This window comes from Aspergillus ibericus, assembly GCF_003184845.1.
Source record: "Aspergillus ibericus CBS 121593 unplaced genomic scaffold BO80scaffold_5, whole genome shotgun sequence".
In the NCBI taxonomy this organism is placed as follows: Eukaryota; Fungi; Ascomycota; class Eurotiomycetes; order Eurotiales; family Aspergillaceae; genus Aspergillus; species Aspergillus ibericus.
The window spans coordinates 784461-797821 of NW_020292103.1; the positions used below are offsets into that span (position 1 = coordinate 784461).

The 13361-nt window shown below is 52.6% G+C and overlaps 4 protein-coding genes across 4 annotated transcripts; 2 read left to right on the forward strand and 2 right to left on the reverse strand.

The window, feature by feature from the left end:
* Nucleotides 1-684: 684 nt before the first annotated feature.
* BO80DRAFT_209083 (serine palmitoyltransferase small subunit family protein) lies at nt 685-1577 on the reverse strand. Its single transcript, XM_025714290.1, has 2 exons — nt 876-1577; nt 685-814 (listed from the first exon to the last, which is right to left on the reverse strand). The coding sequence occupies exon 1, from the start codon at nt 1427-1429 to the stop codon at nt 983-985; it is 447 nt and encodes a 148-aa protein (XP_025579129.1). The 5' UTR covers nt 1430-1577; the 3' UTR covers nt 685-814; nt 876-982.
* Nucleotides 1578-4417: 2840 nt separating this feature from the next.
* BO80DRAFT_431907 (uncharacterized protein) lies at nt 4418-6503 on the forward strand (the record flags this gene model as incomplete). The annotated part of the gene is made up of 2 exons (XM_025720768.1): nt 4418-5350; nt 5397-6503. The coding sequence occupies 2 exons, from the start codon at nt 4418-4420 to the stop codon at nt 6501-6503; spliced, it is 2040 nt and encodes a 679-aa protein (XP_025579130.1).
* Nucleotides 6504-7022: 519 nt separating this feature from the next.
* BO80DRAFT_399338 (histidine phosphatase family protein) lies at nt 7023-8851 on the reverse strand (the record flags this gene model as incomplete). The annotated part of the gene is made up of 3 exons (XM_025717468.1): nt 8692-8851; nt 8484-8640; nt 7023-8433 (listed from the first exon to the last, which is right to left on the reverse strand). The coding sequence occupies exons 1-3, from the start codon at nt 8828-8830 to the stop codon at nt 7023-7025; spliced, it is 1707 nt and encodes a 568-aa protein (XP_025579131.1). The 5' UTR covers nt 8831-8851.
* Nucleotides 8852-10559: 1708 nt separating this feature from the next.
* Nucleotides 10560-12827, forward strand: BO80DRAFT_461848 (uncharacterized protein). The gene is made up of 3 exons (XM_025722477.1): nt 10560-10891; nt 10936-11215; nt 11270-12827. The coding sequence occupies exons 1-3, from the start codon at nt 10597-10599 to the stop codon at nt 12714-12716; spliced, it is 2022 nt and encodes a 673-aa protein (XP_025579132.1). The 5' UTR covers nt 10560-10596; the 3' UTR covers nt 12717-12827.
* The last annotated feature ends 534 nt before the right edge of the window (nt 12828-13361 follow it).

Here is a 13361-nt window from a genome sequence, read left to right on the forward strand (position 1 = left end):
TTTAGGCAGGCGGTTTTCAGTCTCGGCGGGCCACTATTTTTGGGCGCCGATCTCCAGCGCTTCGTCGTCAGCCGCCGCGCCGGGTGGGAGACCCCCGATGACTGAGCACCAGCAGCCATTCATCTGCCCGCGTCCCGCAGGCCACGCACACCCGCGGCCTTCATTCCTATGACAGCATCATGGCGGTGTCCCCTCACTGATCACAATAACAATAAGGCAGGCTGGGCAGTGGGACGGTGTGGCTGGGTGCTCGTTGGCGCTCTCCACTCCCATCTCGTGTTGTCGTGACGACCTTGCCAGCCTGGCCGTCGTGTCCCCCGCCATCAACATGATCAAGCGCTCGTGTCCACGCAGGCTTGGTACACCAGCTTGGGAAACACAGACCCTTTACTGATTGGTCGCGGACATGCAGAGCAGTCAGACGCACTTCATATTTGACATTAAGCATTACTAGCCATTTAACAATACCACATTCACCTAACCCACACGAGGTTCATCTGTACATCGCTTCGCGTGTGGATTCCCTGCGAGGAGATGCTGCCGCACGGCAGATTATCCAAGCCACAAGCCAACAATCGGAGAAAGAAAGCCAAAATCCAAAGTGCCCAGTCTGGTCCAAAGGTCGGGTATTTCCATCTCTATCGGGTTGGAACACAACAGATTCTTGTCCTACACGCCTGGTCCGCGTGTTCGCATTAAAAGTCGATGTCTTCCGTTCAGTTCATTAAGTCTGTGCGCGGCAACGCGCTAATGTTGATCATAGTCCCGGAACGCCCGGCAACGCCATCAAATGAATCGAATATACAACGAGGATCTGTCTCGGTCCTCGCGCGTCAGCCCCAATGCACCGGCTCATTCAGTCAACTGTCGCTTACCATAACAACAGACCCTGTTGCCGTATACCAAAAAGCAATGCAAACCAAAAGGAACGAAATACTATAATCATGAGGTGGTTTCCACTTTCTCGGCCAACGTTCGCGCCTCAGCTAGAGGGCGTGGATATCGTGTTCACGTGGGACTCGAGTATCCCCAAGGCAGCTCCCATCTCCTCGCTGCTGTGGCCGGTCAAAAGCCATACAAGACGGCTGAGCTTTTGGTACAACAGCGCGGGGAAGTAAACGAGCAGGGCCCAGAACAAGAGGGACAGAACAACGATCACGAAAGTGTTGGCCACCAGCTTTTCCCCTGGCGTCATCACGTAGAGTCCGAACGTAACCTCGTAGCGATAATACTCCAAAAGGATGCGGTCGGCAAATCGCTGCACGATGTTGCGGCGGGGGTTCTTCATGGGCAAGTGGCTTGCACCGGGTGAGGTCGAAGTTGTCATGGTGGAAGAGTATTTATTGATCAGTTCGTCCACTGCAGCCGGCGCGTGGGAAGAGATATGTGTGGTTGTGGGGGTGTAAAACGACTGCATTTCCGTTGCCATTGCCGACCGATATTGTAGTTGCAGGTGGCCGTCGCTTCCTTGCGCTATACCTGTGGTTCCGGAGCACCTTCCTTTCTTGCAGAACTACCTTGGTGAAAAGGGAGTCGAATAGGCGACCGCTTGTTCCCTTCTTCCGTATAACTAACTGGAAAAGCCCGGTCAATCTGGAGCGTTCCGCCTCGAGACAACGGGCAATTAAGTATTCTCGTGGCTATCGGAGATTGAGGTCCGACGCGAGGACTAGTCGGAGTTGAGGGGAAATTAAACAACGAAATTGACAGTCGCTGGAGGATACGAATGCGGGGTCAACTCGAGGAGGAATACAGAGTAGCCGAGATCAGGAAGAAGAGGGAGCAGCACCAGACTAAAGGCGCCAGGGGAGGTGAAATGAAAGTTGGGAGAGTTGCAGAGGAGAAAATCGGTAGGGCGCGGATCGAGGAAAACCCGCCTTGAAGGATGATTGGAAGGACGACCGTCTGCTCAGGCAATAGTCCAACTAGCCCAGCTCAAGGGCGTCCTGGCCAAGAATTAATTCGAACTAAGCACACGCCGATGACTCAATTTTCTGGGAAGTGCAGACTGCAGAGTGCTGGATCATCGTCATGAAATTAATTTGCAATGCGACAGTGTCGGGCGCGACCTCGTCATTGGCTGCAAACGGCATCCGGAAGTCATCTGCTGGAGCTCGGCTCTATCGGCATCACCCGATGGTCCTGGTGGATGTGAGTTTTTATTTTTTCTTTATTTTTTTCGTGTCTTCTTTGCGCCCTCATCATTAGCATTTCTCTCTGTTCCCTGTTTTACGGGAAAGACATCATCCCGATGGAGCCTAACCTCTTGCCCCGGATTTTCCACCGAAGAATCCATAATTGCCCCTAGCATATCTCTCGTGCGATAAGAGCGGCCGGTGTCCACGAGGATCATATTGTGATTGTCCGTGATTGCCAGTTGCTTGCATAAAGTTCATAACGCGTTCACGAATGGTGCACGTCCCTTTTGCTGGGTGAGGTAAGCAGCTGCGATACCCGTGGGAGACCCACGGGAGGATTGTTGGGTCGAGGGGTAGCGATGGCAGTGACTTCAGTGACTTGCAGGTTCGATGTTCAGGATGAACAGGAGAAAGAGACCTGCTGTAAGTCGGAAGTTTCGCTTTAAAAGCAAACCAGCCTCCCCGTACTTTGTGTAACTCTCGATGCTGGAACTCGGATCGGAGAAACGGGGGTTGCACCAATAACATCAGCTATCGGTACAGAGTACTATGGATGTACTCGTTAGAGAATGTAAAAGGCACAGAAGATCGTAGAAGGCTGGCAAGAGTAGTAGTAGGAATCTATCGATGGGATGCTCAAGGGCGTCAGGCTGGTGAAAGGCCCCTGCAGGTCTTTGGCATGTTTGCATGTGCTGGGAGATAACGGACAATAACGGTAAGGCCTATCAGTCGCCGTAGTCTGCTTGCTTGCTGGTGAAGTACGCTTGACAGTTCCCGGGTGTCCTTCCAGTATTGCTCTCGAAGATATAAATCCACTCTGCATTAGCGCAATATCTCATGGCGTCGCAACCACAAGTTCGCGATGGCGAAAGAAAGAGAAGATGAGTGCCGTCTTTCCATCGTAGGGTGTGAGGGACCTACTTGTTTCACTACATGTTTTTGGAAACCTTTCGGAGAGACTCAGTTTATGATGTAGACTTTGTTGACCAGCAGCGTGCCCTGTTAATGCCACTATCCAGATACGCATCCTGGGGCTAGAGCTTCGCCCAGGGTGAAGAAATGAGACTCGATGCTTGGTGACTACAATCCCAGCCTACGGTGATCTACTTTTAAACCGGCCAGAGCAGTCTATCTCAGTCCTGGAGCAAGAGTGTTGTGATGATGATGATGATGATGATGATGATGATGATGATGATGATGATGATGATGATGCAAATTCATTATCAGAACATTCCACGCGCGGAATATTTGGTTGGCTAGAGTCAACACGGTATCCAGCAGCTGAACAAGCCATATACTAGCACCCATGGATAGACTTTGAAAGCCTCGATGATGAAGAGGTGTAGGGGGTGAATCTAGTACCCTTAATAAACAGATACTCGGAAGTCGATCGAAAAGTGCTGAGTGTGCTTGTTCAAAGTCTACAATTCCGTGCTTGAGACGGCGCAGCACGGTTTGCTGCAGAGGTGCAGTGACAACGGTCACCCTTGAAGTATGAACCATCAAGCTGTTGCGGGGACATCAGATTCTGGAAGTTTCTTCTAGGACCCTGCGTAGTCATGAACCCGTGATTGACAAAGCCAGGTGCGCATCGACATGTGATGACAATCGACTTGTAAGCGGGTTATACGAAGTAGCACGGGTATCCTTCCTGTAATCGATGACACCTTGATCAACTCTTCTATCCATACTTCGATCCCGGTGGATCGACGGCGTCTTGGCTGCCCGAGAATTCTTCCCGCCCGCGCGCCTCACAATTGTTTCGTCTTATCACCAATACAGCTGGAGGTCTCACATAGGCCCTTCTTATGTTTCAGTGATGTTAAGTGCTATGAGCACGATCGGAACGATGCTTCCGCTCAAACAAATAGGTAGCAATGCTACAAGTCGTGGTGGCAGAAGGCCTGCGTGGCGGGTATCACGAGGTCGCCATGGCCATGGCTGAGATCACACTGACTTCCCTCTTGGCCATCGCAGACATTCAGTCATCGAGATCTGGACCGCAAAGACAGCATGTTGCCAGGATCAGGGGTCGAACCGGTTCCTGAGCCGAGCGGAGTAGGATGAATTGGATTGAAATGCCATGCAGTGAGCCGGACGGAGGGCGGGTGACATCATGCGCCCCCCGGGGCGGTGCAGTACATTACGCATTATCTTACCGGCCCTCAGTGTTTCGGGCGTCCCGCCTCGACCCTCTCTTTCCTGCTTGCTGCGTCTCTGTCTATCTGTCATCTCATCCATAACCTCTTCGCCTGGTCCATCGGTTGTCTTACGTTGCAATGGCCGAGGAAGAAGATCCCCTCATCCAGGCTCTGCCTCCTGCGACCGACTACCTGACCTACCTCACCCTCCTCGAATACCAGCTCACCCCCGCCCGCCTACCCACCCTTCACAAGCTCCTCCAGGATGAGGTGCTCACAACCAACATCGGTTGGGATCTGGTGCAGTTGTTGCTGCCAATGCTGCCCCAGTCCACCGATTGCCTGCACGATATTGCCCGATTGGGAAATCCGAGGGAGGTGATTTTGCGAGTTTCGGATGCGCTCATGAAGCTACAACCCGAGGACGAGGATGAAGATAGTGAAGATGAGACTGCTGAGCCCGCTGGGCTAGGGAATTCCGGTCAAGCGGGGGAGTCATCGCAGAATGCTGCGGGTAGCGAAGGGAGGCCCTCTGCCTTGCCTCGCCATGTCGTACAGTTCAATACGCTGGTCGCAATGCTGTCGGTTCTTCACTCCCGCATCCAAACCAAGTCCCCCAGTCGTTTTCTTGCGACATCGTTGCAGGCCGTGCTGGAGGCATATACCCTCATGCCTACGAGTGAGACTACAATTGCGCTGCTAGAGTTCTTCAGAACTGTGTCGCCGTCAAAGAGACCGGCGCCGCCTCCAAGAGTGCCCAGCGAGTCAAGCGTGCTGCGTCTGGCGGTAGCAACAGCGCCCGACCCAGAAGCAGAGGTTCAGTCACCATCCCCGGCAAGTGATGAGGAACCGGTGTTAGTCCAGAAATTCTTGCAATTTGGTCTGCTAGAGGTCCTGAAATCATATCTTTTGAGCTTCTCCGGTCCCTCGGATCCGGGACTGTCTTGGGCTATTAGGTTGCAAGAAAAACTGCAACCTGGGATGCGATTGATCAAGCAGGAAACGCAGAGTGATCTCTTCGCAAACCACAAGGAGCTGAAAGAGAGGGACATGATCATTGCAAAAATTACGGTAAGACATAACCCAGCTCCTGCGATCTATCTACTAACAGTTGCAGGCTCTATCTCGAGATTTCGGTCTCAATGATAAGGCGCTTCTGGAGATTGTTCTTCAGTCTCCAGGTGACCAGCCTCTCCCTCTAGATTTCGAGGAGCCTCCCAGGAAGGCGGATGAGATTCCACTAGAAAGACATGGATCTCTGCTTCTGCTTGCGGCCCGGGCGGCCACTGCAGAGCTGTTCTCATCTGGCCAGGTCACTCCTATCGCCATTTTCCCCGAGCTGGCACGAATCTTCCAGAATTTCGTCGGAGGGTACAATTCGCCCGACGACGTGGCATTTGGGCAGCCCCAAGTGCTGCTAGACTCGTTGCTTACTCTGACTGTCTTCTCCAATCAACAAACGAGCTTCCCAGCTCCCAGTGAGAAGGACTTTGTCAAGTTCGTTCTGACCTTGACCGCTTGCACAGCGCGCCAAAATTACAGCTCCGTGCGACGGATTCCCGGAACACTGATTCAGAAACACCCGTCGCAAGTGACGCAGTTCAAAGTTATCCGGACCGTCCTGGAAGACGACCGCTTCCAGTCCGTAAAGGACAGTGCAATTGGATGGCTAAAGACGGGGATCCTCGCGGCAGCAAATTCGTCCGAACTGGGCACTCCGTCCGAGCCCAGCATCTTTCTCAACCCGCACTACTTTTCGGTGCTGTTCCCTTCGCTCTTCAACTCCTCCGAATTATTCATGAACGTATCCTCCGACCTCGTGGCATCCTGGATCAAGTTCTCGCAGACCCTCTCTCCATCCATCCATGCGGCCCTCAGTCTCTACTACACCCTCGTGTCCTCGCTGAACCTGCGTAAGCAACTGCAGCTCGAAAAGACCTATGTCTACTTCCGCAACCGGTTCCTGGAGCCTCTCAAGTCCCTCTGCCACGCCTTCGAAGCGGACCTGGTGCGGAACGGTGGGGATGGAAAGATCGAAGCTGCGGTTGGCGAGAGCCTGAGCCAAGTTGGCATGGCGCGATCGGTCGGACTGGTGTCGTACATGCTGGAACAGGTCGAGGACGCCGTCGGAGAGGCTTTTGTGCTACAGGACTCGGAGCTACCGGAGCCGAGCGCGGACGACATCGCGCGGGTGGATATGATCCGAAAGGAGACGTCACCATGAACTGAACTGTAAATAGATGCCCCGGCCTGAGTTTCAATGTGCAGGCCTATTGATACCTCTTACATATGACTGAGCTGGAGTAGTAGTGTTTGTTTATCTATATACGATCTGCTATATTGAAGTTTACATGAACCTATGCCACCATCAACCTAGACTGTCATACTGTACAATACTGACCCATACCCTTCCCGACGCCTACTTTCTTCGAACAACAGACATGGACTCAAGCCCACATACAAAAGACAATGAAATCCCGTCATTTCAAGTAGCTAAATTACATCACACATATGATCCCGCCCACAAAGGACAAAAGAAGAAGGATATACAAAGAAGTCATACTAACCAAACGAGAATAGAGAAGAATAAAGGCGAGCGTTAACCCAAAGTCCACTTTTGACTTACCTCCTATCATCCGCAACTTGAAATGCCTACACATCAACCAGCACCCTTCCCCCCCCCACCTTTCCCCGCCTATCCATACTCAAACCAACCAAAACGAACTCATCCACTTCTCCCTAATTATAATTTTCCCCAAGAATCAAGCGGTATCCCATCCCCCACCTCCCCGAAACCCCCCAACTCCCACTCCCCCACACACGAATAATCCCACTTCGCCTTCTCCAGACTCTGTCTCTGGAGATCCAAGAACGCATCTAACTCGCACCATCCGTCGCTTCGATAGGGACAATACTCGTCGGGAAAGCTACTGTGGAGCGGGACTGTGCGCTGGTTGACGAGGAAATGGATGTATTTTGTCTCTGGGGTGTCTTTGAGGTACGGGTTAGTGGTGGTGTGGGTTCTGTTTGGGGAGATTTGGTGGGGGGAGTGGATGATTTCGATGTTGAGGCGGGCGCCGAAGGGGATGAGTTTGGACGTTTGGAAGGAGTGGGTGGTTGGGGGGTCATGGGGGGTGGTGGAGGGGGAGGAGGTGGTGAGGAAGTCCGGGATAGGGAGGTCAGCGAATTGGCGGAATCCGAACGCTGTGAGGACAGAGACGAGGATGTTGTCGTGGGCAAAGTCGAAGTAAAGGGATTGGTTGGTGGGAAAGGTGATTGGGTTGGTGTTTAGGGTGAGGTTTGCGGCGGAGGAGGATCCCGGGGTGGAGAAGGGGCGGTTTTCGACCCGGGCGAGAAACTCCTCGACCCAGGTGATGCCGGATGCGCGGCCGATGGGACATTGGAAGCCGGAGTAGCCGGCGAAGGTGATGTCGTAGGCGTAGGAGAAGCCTTGCCATTCGGAGAAGGTGAAGAGGGCGCAGAAGGGGCTGTAGCCGAGGGCGATGGTTTCGTAGGCGCAGAGGGCTTGGGCGTTGAAGCTGTCGTTGATGGTCCAGGTGTATTTGTGGGAGAGATGATTGAGGTGGTTGGTGCGGTGGGAGAGGTAGTGGCTTTTCCATTTTTTGAGGGGGATGTCAACGTAGTCGCCGAAGGACATGTGGATGGCATTGGGGCAGGCGTTGATGGATTGGAGGGAGGAGTTGTAGTTCTTTTCTTCGATCATGGCGAGGAGGTTAACGTGTTGGTCCCAGTCGAGGTGGAAGAAGCCGGAGAGGAAGTTCTCGGCGCTTTTGAGCATGCGGTCTTGGGTGGTGGTGCGCGCGACGATCTTGGTTCCCTCGGTGTAGAGATGGCCGTAGTTGAAGAAGTTGAGTACGCCGCTGTCGAAGAGGTCTTGTCTTCCTCGAGTGGTGAGGATTGCGGCACCGAGAGTGTAGGACCAGTCGTGGAGGAAGGCGAGTTCGTCTTTGAAGACGGCACCGTGGGCGATTGCGTTGGCAAAGTCCTGGGCCCAGTCGGCGAGTCGGTCACTTTCTTCCTTGCTGGGATAGCGAGAGCCGTGTCGGTGCAGGAGGTGCATTTGCGTGATGTTGGAGCCTTTGGGACGGACGTATTCATCCACGCCGAAGCCGTCCGCTCGGGGGTAGTAGGGGCTAGAAGCTATCTAGTAGCGGGTTGGGAGGTAGATGAGGAGGATATTCACCTCAGGTTTCCCATGTGGTGGAAGATGTTGCGGTTTTCGCCTCCGTGAATAGGCTGGGATGTTTCGAGCGGATCATTGACCGTGTAGGTTGCTGGGTTGCCGAAGGGAGCTGGATTTGTCTGTGCCAGGAAAGGTGCGGCCCCGGTAGCTGTGTATCCTGCGCGGTTTAGTAAAGCATGTCGAGAGAGGTTGAAGGGCCATACCATACCTTGGAAGCTCTGTGGTCGTGTCTTGAACCAGTCCGGCTCTGTGGTGGGGGTGGGCACTCTCATCACATACTGCTCGGGGGCTGCGACACACAAGGCGGCCAACAGGAAGAGACCCAGCCAAGTCATGGTGGTGGTCATCCTGGCGGTGGTGAAGTCAACTGTGTACGGAGTAGATGGGAAGGATAATGGACAGGCCCATATTTATGTGGCCGGTGGAGGACCTTGGACGCTACCCGGCCACTAAAGAAAGCATCCCGACGGTGTGATTGGTCCCAGCCCCGCGGAACAGATGCGGAGATGCTGCCATTGAGATCAAACTGGCGTACATTTTTGACTTGACCGTGGTTGATCTGAGCATATCGAGGATGCTATATATCCTGCAGCTGTTGCGACTCAAAATTTCCAGGCTATATGGTTACGAAAGGTACTGTCGCATGATGCTTACACCCTCAGATGGATCTGCGTCATCTCTCTCGTAATGGCCGCCGTTAATCGATGCTTTGTTCTCCCTCAAAGAAACCCGCTGACTTCAGTTCCAAATAGGCCGACTTTTATCGCATTTAGGATCACGAAGCGAGCAAATGACGAACTGTACACAAGGGCACAAGATTATATATATTCGCACGGAATGGCCGTCACTCCTGCGTATGCGGACGAGTGAATCAGCACTTGAACCAACATTGGAACTGAAGTGGCTCCCTTTAAGGTAGCGATGAGCCCCAGGGTAACCTGCGTGGTTCGAAGAGAGCGTGCTGCTTGACATGGACCCAAGTGCAAACTATAGGCCTAAGTGTATTAAATCACCATGGGGATTAGGGATCATCGATAAAGGGCGACAAGCTTCCGAATTTTCCAGCACCCAGGAGTGACAGTCTCGTCATTCAACCAGCCTTCCAGCATCACTGAAGCTTTTTGATGGAAGAGCAAGGGCTAGACAATAGATTCCTGCAATTGTTCTTCACCCAGAAAGCCTTGCAAAGAGCGAATGAGTTGTGTCTACAGAAAGTCACCGGGGAACGAAGCTGGTAAACAAAACAGAAGGAGTAGCTGCAAGTCGGCAGCTATTGCTTTCCAGGATCTGGTGAAGCACACGAAGCCCGCATTCTCCATCGTGATGCAGCGAGTACTCACAAGCGCTGATGAATCTCATCCCTGTGGCTCAGCATTATTCGGCTATTGAAGATGTGCATATTACTGGGACTACACAGCGGGATCGAGATGCATCTTAACGGTGGCTGGCTTCCGATGCTCTGGCTTGACCGTAGAATCGGGGATCAAGCTGGAGGTTGAGTACACCGTCCATTGGCCTAAAACCGTCTCATGGAGATGTCTGCGCTTACAGCAAGCAGAATGTTGGACAGGGTCCACTGCGCGAGGAACTCCATGAAGCGATCCATCCATCTACCTTACCAGTTTGGAGTTCCTTAATTTTGCTCCAGTTGCCCAACAGACTTCATTACGAAGAAAACCTATTCACGGGGAATTAACATCAGCTTGCCAGGCGGACAGGCAACACGAGAATGGAAAATATCCCGACATATTAAAGCTCTCTAACAAGCTACAATTCTATCTGAAGTAAAAATAGCTTTTCCCAACAATCAGATATCATATGCAGAGGCTATTGATAGCATTCAAGGAATCATACGGGATCTGATCTGTCTCCGGAGAACCCGCCCCAACGGAATGCGCACATCGGATATGCTTTGGCGCAGATTCGGTGAACAGTCAGATTAATGGGACAACTTATGCATAGTTATACCGACGATAGATGACGAAGCCTGCATCATGCACCACAACCATTGTTGCCTTTAAGTCCCTTGCCAAAAGATATAAGAGCCGGCTCCTCGCACAACCACAAGCTTTCAGTACTCACCATCGTTCAGTCAAATTGCCAATCGCCCATCATGGAATTTCAAACAACCTGGATCCACTCAACTACGGTTGATGAGATCGAAGTGCGCAAGTTCGGCAGTTTCACCACCCTCCCTGTGAGGATTAGCAGATACAGCGAAATCGCCAACACTGCCGCACAAAAGCTCGGTTGTAGCTGGGATACCAACCTGGGTATGCGTTCCAGCAACTTGATGTCTCTTGCGGGAACCTCTGGGGCCAATCTGTTCGCCTTGGCTCTCGCAGAGGCGTTGCCAGATAGATTGGCTACATCTGTGAGACTGGCTCAATTGGGCCAGTTGTGTGATGGTACTTACCCTCTTCCTCAGCTTGATCGAACGCTAATGGAGTAGCATTCTGCGATCAATATGGCCCGCAGAGCAGAGTGGAAATCTACGAAATGTTGACTCGATGTCTCGATCCGTGCCCTATCGCATCCTCCTGTTCGTGCTCTGGCGCGTGCAACAAGGATTCGGGGGGCAAACAGACTCAGCTGCGAACACTGGCTTCCGAGGTGTTCACTGAAATCGTTCAGGTCGATCGTGAGCATGGTATGCTTGTGATTGACCTCTTCAGGAAGGCCTTTGCAGCAGAACCAATGGGCTTTGGGTGCAGGAAGAGTTCTCCACTTAGGTAGGCCTCGTCAGCTCCCAGATCTAGGATCCTTTTATCTAACAGGAACGGTAGGACGCTATGGCCTATCCTCGAGTTTTCCATCGCCCGTAGACTTAGCGATGGGGACCGCAGCTTCCTTCGGGACATTCAAAATGTGGTTGATGAATGTCTGATCTTGATTGACGAGTATTGGAATGCGAATGGGGCGGGAGGGTGCCAAACGGACTTTAGCCGGATGGGAGGTCTCGCCGTCAATACGGAAAGAGAATGCCTTCGGAGCAAGATCATCGCACTGGAGACGCGCTATCTCTCTCTCCGGGCGGAGCTCTACTGGAAGTATCCTGCGGAGTCGATGCGTCTGCGGCGTTGGATCGAAGCCGCGGGAGTGGTGATGGCAAGCTACAATTACTGGCGGGCTTCCTCCTCTTCAACCAGTTCCTGTTCATGGTCTACAACGGAATTGACACGTTTGAGTTCGCGAGCGTCTAACATCTCCCTCTCGTCTACTCAGACTTTCTCAGGCAGCTACAGTGACAAAGAGGGAGCCGCAGCCTTGACTGCTCCAACCAGCTACATCAGCTCTTTACCACCTTCACCCTCGGTCCAAATCCTCAACCAAGCCCCCTCTGCCCTGAACGCATGGACCCATGCGCCTGCTGCAACCGTCAAATGTATCTCTTCTCTCGTCACGTCACTACACAATGCTACCACTATTCTGTCGGATATCAACGCCGACACCACCCAGCGATACAACCAAGGCGCAGCGCATACCATCTTTGGCACTTCCCAAGCTACCAACAGCGCTTACTACACCTTTATCCAATCGATGACGGATGCGCGCACCCTGAGCAACCCCTCTCTGGCGACTGATATCCTCCTGGGAGGATTCAACCGTCTGTATGCGGGGCAGAGCCGGGAGCTGAACTGGATGTTCAATTCTTATGTGCCTTCTGAGACCGAGTATCTCTCGGTTATCGATGATACCACCGGATCGCTGTATACCATCCTCGTACAGCTCCTGCAAGCAGAACGGTGCATGTGTGGCTACCAGCCCGACCTTGTGCCCCTGGCCAAGCTGCTGGCGCGGTTTGTTCGTGTGAAAGAGGACTACCTCTCTTTCACGAACCGGGAGAGAAAGATGGCGGTATCCTGCGGCGACGAGCGAGCATTCTCCTATCCCATCATTCAACTCGCCAATGCGAGACCCGAAAGCCGGGCGGAAGTGTCGAAGTTCTTGTTTGACCGCAAAGAAGCCAGCAAGAACAGTCACTGCCTGTGCTCCCGAGATTGGAAGGGTGATTCCTGCGGCTCTACCGTGAACTACAACTGTCTGATGCTTCTGCTTACGGACTGCGGGGCCTTGCGGGCAACACGGGAGTTCCTCCGCGATACGGAGAACAGTATTGAGAAGGAAGTGATGCAGTTGGAGAAGCTGACGGGCGAGGTGAACCCGTCGATTCGGTGTCTCATTTCGGACTTGCGGGAAGGTCTGGGGTGCCAGTTTATACCATGTACATGAGTCGGCTATACGCCAGGCAAACAGATGAGACCTCACTCAGTTCCAACTCAGATGCAATCCTTAGAGATAGTCATGTATCTGATGTATACATTCCCACTATATGTACACTGTATCTAGCTTCCTTGTTCCAAACTACACATATAAGACCCCCAGCAGCAGAATAAGCAGCTAATCCAGCAGCAACAAAATATTCAATCTTTGATAGTATAGTTTATCTCCCCACACACCAAATAAACCCAACACCCACCCCCTAACACCCAACCCCTAAACCACCCCCCCTACTCCGTACAACCTACCCCAACAAACAATAGTCCGACTTCGCCGCAGTAGTTTAGGCCTGCTGTGCAGTCTGTGGCATGGGCGGAGATGGCGAAGGTTAGGGCTGTGATGAGGAGGGTGGTGAGGAGGTTCATTGTGTTGGTTTTGGTTTTGGTTGTTGGTTGGTGGAGAGGAGGACTGGGCAATGGGTGATGGTATTTGAGATGAGCTGAGTTTGAGTGATGGACTTTGGGCGACCTGAGTACAATTATAGTTGCTTATTTTTGAGGACTAGTATCTACTTGATCATGTTGCACCCCGTGCCTACGATTCCTGGGCAGAAAGTCCCCTCTGTAATTTGTCAGGGATCTCGGGGACCATCGGCAG

Coding starts and splice junctions, on each gene's coding strand:
- BO80DRAFT_209083 (XM_025714290.1), bottom strand. CDS start 1,429: ATGGCAACGGAAATGCAGTCGTTTTACACCCCCACAACCACACATATC.
- BO80DRAFT_461848 (XM_025722477.1), top strand. CDS start 10,597: ATGGAATTTCAAACAACCTGGATCCACTCAACTACGGTTGATGAGATC. Junction 10,892..10,935: donor ATTGGGCCAGTTGTGTGATG/GTACTTACCCTC, acceptor CTAATGGAGTAG/CATTCTGCGATCAATATGGC. Junction 11,216..11,269: donor AGGAAGAGTTCTCCACTTAG/GTAGGCCTCGTC, acceptor CAGGAACGGTAG/GACGCTATGGCCTATCCTCG.